The sequence below is a fragment of the Galeopterus variegatus genome, unplaced genomic scaffold (genome assembly GCF_000696425.1).
Source record: "Galeopterus variegatus unplaced genomic scaffold, G_variegatus-3.0.2 Scaffold1019, whole genome shotgun sequence".
In the NCBI taxonomy this organism is placed as follows: Eukaryota; Metazoa; Chordata; class Mammalia; order Dermoptera; family Cynocephalidae; genus Galeopterus; species Galeopterus variegatus.
The window spans coordinates 290,345-295,021 of NW_007727130.1; the positions used below are offsets into that span (position 1 = coordinate 290,345).

General features: G+C 40.8%; 1 protein-coding gene across 1 annotated transcript in view; it reads left to right on the plus strand.

The window, feature by feature from the left end:
* ABCG2 (ATP-binding cassette, sub-family G (WHITE), member 2) overlaps positions 1-3,468 on the plus strand; it is a 42,982-nt gene extending 39,514 nt beyond the window's left edge. The window contains exons 12-13 of the mRNA XM_008574252.1: positions 1,432-1,556; positions 2,984-3,468. Of these exons, the coding sequence (XP_008572474.1) occupies positions 1,432-1,556; positions 2,984-3,213 (355 nt within the window). The 3' untranslated portion in view covers positions 3,214-3,468. The remainder of the gene's footprint in view (positions 1-1,431; positions 1,557-2,983) is intronic.
* Positions 3,469-4,677: the final 1,209 nt, after the last annotated feature.

Genomic DNA, 4,677 nt, shown 5'->3' on the forward strand with positions numbered 1-4,677 from the left:
TTTTGTGTGTAGAAAATTGATCTGAGAATGTTGAATTGACTGCAGTGCTCTCGTGCCCTTTCCCTCCTGGCAGAGCGGGGGTACTCTTCTTCCTGACGACCAACCAGTGCTTCAGCAGCGTGTCGGCTGTGGAGCTCTTTGTGGTGGAGAAGAAGCTCTTTATGTGAGTAGATCACTGTTCTGGGAAGGGCACTGTCCAGCACCAGGGGCTATTGGTCAGACTGTTCACATCCAGAATTGGGCTGAGGATGGGATCCTGGGGATTACCAGTATTTTTTTTTTCTTTTTCTTTTTAAAATTTATTTTTAAATTGACAAATAACAATTGTATGTATTTATCATGTACAACAGTATTTTTTGAAATATGTATGGGATTACCAACATTAGTTGAGAAAAGGTGGCCAGAGGTGGGGAAGAAAATCATGAGCATCTGGATCAGTCCCAGGGGCAAAGAGAGCTTTGAGGTTAGGCTGCGGCCAGCAAATCTAGAAGCTGAAGAGAAGTACACAATAAAAGGGCTGCAAAGTAGCTTTTGTTTTTAGCAAATAATAGGTCATGCTGACCCTCATGAGAAAAGCTTGAGAAGCTTGGTAGAGATTAAGTGGCTGGTCAAGCAGCCACTTTGAGGGGGGGAGGTGAGGATGATGAGAAATGTGACCAAGCTTAGCCCTCCGTGGAGGAGCAAATGGAAACAGCCAGAGGGCAGCCTTGCGGTAAAGAGTAGGTTTTTGTTTCTTGTGTATTTCAAAGATGAAATAGATTTGCCCATATTTACATGATGAGGAAGGAATCAGAAAGGGAAAGATTGAAGGAGGTGGAAGAGTCTGGAGTAATGGGAGAAAGATGTCAGGAAGAGGAAAGTGTAGGACTGGATCGCTGACAGATGTTTGCGTAGAAGCTGTGACCACTGAAGGAAGAAGTCCTTTCCTTTCCTTAACATGAAAGTAGAAGAACTTAAAAGTGCTGAGTGATCTGAAGCTGCACGGGAGGACTTGGGGAATAACAACGCCGCCTTCATCTTCAGAGGGGAGAGAGAGAAAGAAGCCTCTGTTCCTGAGGTCAGCTGTGGAAGAGCTCTTGATTAAGGGGAGCCAGCGTCAGAAGAGGGGAAAGAAGCATCCTCTGAGGACAGGGAGGATGAGCAGAATCGGTTCACCTTAAGTGGGCGTTCAGAGGCCAGAGAGGACAGCATGAGGAGTGAGGTCTGCAGTGAGTAGAAGAGGGGTCACAGCACAGAGCTTCATCGGAGGCTGTCCCCGGGGAGGCTGGCACCTAAGATGGTGACAAGCAAGGAGGGACTGTCTTGAGGATGTGGGAGGCAGCAATGTCAGGTTGCAGGTGGTGGCAGAAGTCTGCAGTAAGCAGTCTCATCCTATGGGCTGTGCCTTCTTAAACTAATCCGGGATGTACAATGTGTGTTTTTGTTCTGCAGACATGAGTATATCAGTGGATACTACAGAGTGTCATCTTATTTCTTTGGAAAAGTGTTATCTGATTTACTACCCATGAGGATGTTACCAAGTATTATATTTACTTGTATACTATACTTTATGTTAGGTAAGTAGCAAGACAAAAAGGAGGCATCTTTGGTCTTGGATATGAGGTGAAGCCAATTTCTCATTGCAAGTGTGTTTTTGGTTCTCAAAACTACAGACCAAGGCATGAGATGAAGAAGCATATGGCACAGTCTTGGAAATAGCTGTTGACTGTGGACATTTTTGTCAAGACTTCTCCAACCGAACTTTAAAAACTGTAAATTCTTTCCATGTTTGTGTATGACACACAGCATCTTTCAGTAAAATAGTTTTATAAATAGTTTTTGTAAAACTGTATTTTATCGAGAGATGCTGTGATACACAAACATGGAAAGCATTTATAAAATGATTTCATTACACTAAAGGTGTATTTTTTACCTGTTGAAATTTTTATTTAGACAGAGATAGATATAGAGAGAAAAAAATATACCCATCTCCACCCCATTCTCAGAGAGAAATGGTGACCTTTGGGGCTTATTGATTCAATAAAATATAAAATAATTTGATAGATGTAGACAGATTCATTTGTGCATTATACTCAGGCTTCACCCCAAGGCTCATGGAATTATAGAACATCAGCATTTCCATATATATTTTATTCTCTAGAACATCAGTATGTCTGTATGTGTGTGTGTGTGTGTATATATATATATATATATATATATATATATATTACTCTCTCTCACCACTCCCCCCACCCCCCCGACCACATCAGAAATACCTATTTTTGACAAAGTACTACAGGATAAGAAACACTGATTGAGCCTAAACCTTCGATTTTACACAAGTAAGAGGTGTGTTGTAAAGATTTAGGCATAGAAACTTCTTATTGGTGTTCTTGTGGCTGTTCCAAAATCTTCAGATTGTATGAGCCATAGTATTAACTCATTGTAGTTTATAAGGTTTTATGAAACATAATTTAGCTTCATTCTCAATCCAGAGTTTTGTGGTGATTTCTCTAGAGAGACTTGGGTAACGGAGGCTCCCAACCCCCACCCCCAGATATTAAAACCACTGCTAGGTCACATAATTCTGATTGTCCCAGTTTCGTCACTAACGCAGTTCCAGCAAACAGTGAGTGATATGGGTAAATGAATGTGCTATGGATGAGTTTCCCGTGAGAAGAGAAGGCAGTAGAATTTTGGTCAGGGTGTTGCCTGTAGTCCTCCATCTCAGGAACTCAGCAATTGTTTATAATTACACATAAAGGAAGATAGTTGTTATATGGAAAGGTGCTTATATAGTAAGTATAAAAAAAGGAAACTATGGGCCGTTCATGCACTTACATGGAGCGAAGCAATGAAATTGGTGACCCAAGGTAGTTGGATAATGGATGACTTTTTTTCATTTTGGTATTTCTTAGAATGTTATAGTGTTGCTCACACAGTAAACAATCCCAAATATACACAGACCTAGGCAGTTGGATTAACCCCTTATTTTCTTTCCAAGGATTGAAACCACGGGCGGATGCCTTCTTTATCATGATGTTCACTCTTATTATGGTGGCTTATGCGGCCAGCTCTATGGCACTGGCCATTGCAGCAGGTCAGAGTGTGGTATCTGTAGCAACACTTCTCATGACCATCTCTTTCGTGTTTATGATGGTGAGTATGAACTGTGCTTCTCTGGGAAGGAATTTTTTCCCCTTGTTTTTTCCCACACATTCAGCTGTCATGTAAAGCCTGCTCTGAGGATTCTGTAGATGGGGACTCTTCGATGCTTTAAGGAGGCCGTATGTTGAAATAGTAGCTTATATTGGAGAATGTACCAGCTTTCCTTCTTGCCCTTATCCAGCCTTTTTGGCTATTGTTCTAATATGGTTACTATAACTTTAGTTAACATGTTGTTGCTAAGGAGCTTTATGCTTCCTGGTGACATATTATGAAAACTTGATCAACTGCAACTTCAAAAACCGGAATTTTGATTGGCAGATTCCCTTATAATTGTGACAGGTTACGCTGGTGTTAGAGAATTGCTAGCTTGTTTGACCAACAGCAGAGATGGTTTGGTTGGACTTACTTCTCTCCATGGTGAAAGCTAAAAAGCTCCGTGAGAATAGAGCAGTGTGTGGCATGGATAGTCTATCTTGAATCCCTGTTGTATTTTGAAAAGGAGTGTTTTAAAAATAATGGAAAATTGTATCTTGAATCCCTGTTATATTTTGAAAAGGAGTGCTTTAAAAATAAGGGAAAATTTCAAAGTCCACACAGTACTGGGTCCACCTTCTTTCTGGATTCCCAGCATTCTCTCATATCGATATATTTCTGCTTATCTTTTTTTAAATGGTCACTTAATCCTAATCTTACATGCCCCTAAATTTTGCATTCACATAGATGAGTCGACACGTGAATGGAACTGGTTACTACATTTTCCTCCATGACATCAAGTAACTAGGAATGCTTAGCCTATTAATTCATATCCTTTTGGCTATACTGTCAGCCAATATATAAAGTGTCCTTCAATAAATAAAAATGTTTTGTTTGATATTTTTGATGCTTTGGTTTATTATTATTATAGGTTTCTATGTAGAACTTTTTAAACCAGTCCCAAAACTATATTTTCCTCAGAGATGCTGTGTTATATGCTTGTGTTTACACTTGGTTAAATGTGAAGGTATTGACCATGTCTTATGCTGTACATCACCACAGGGTACTCACTCTGCTTCAGTTCCAGGCCTTGGCTTATTTTAGACCTGCTTTCTGAACCCCACATTGTTTCTAACATCATACGGATATAGAATGCAAACCCTTGTAAATAAATCTTTCTGTGGTATGGAAATAGAGAGGGCCATGTGGTGCTTACGGTCGTTCTGGTATATGTTCTTAGATTGCCAGGTTTATTAGTGGCAACACATAGCAGATGTATGAGAATAGTCAGTAACTACTTGACTTTCCATTTTATGCAGGTACAGAGACAGTTGAGGACATACTCTTGACAATTAAGGACCTTTCAATTAAATGGAATTATATATCAGATGTATAGATTATCCTTCCTTTAAAAACATAAATAGCCTCTGGGGCCGGCCCGGTGGCGCACTGGATAAGTGCGCCGCTTGGGAAGCACGGCGGCGCTCCCGCCCGAGGGTTCGGATCCCACATACAGACCGGTTCCCGCTCACTGGCTGAGCGAGGCGCGGGAGCAAC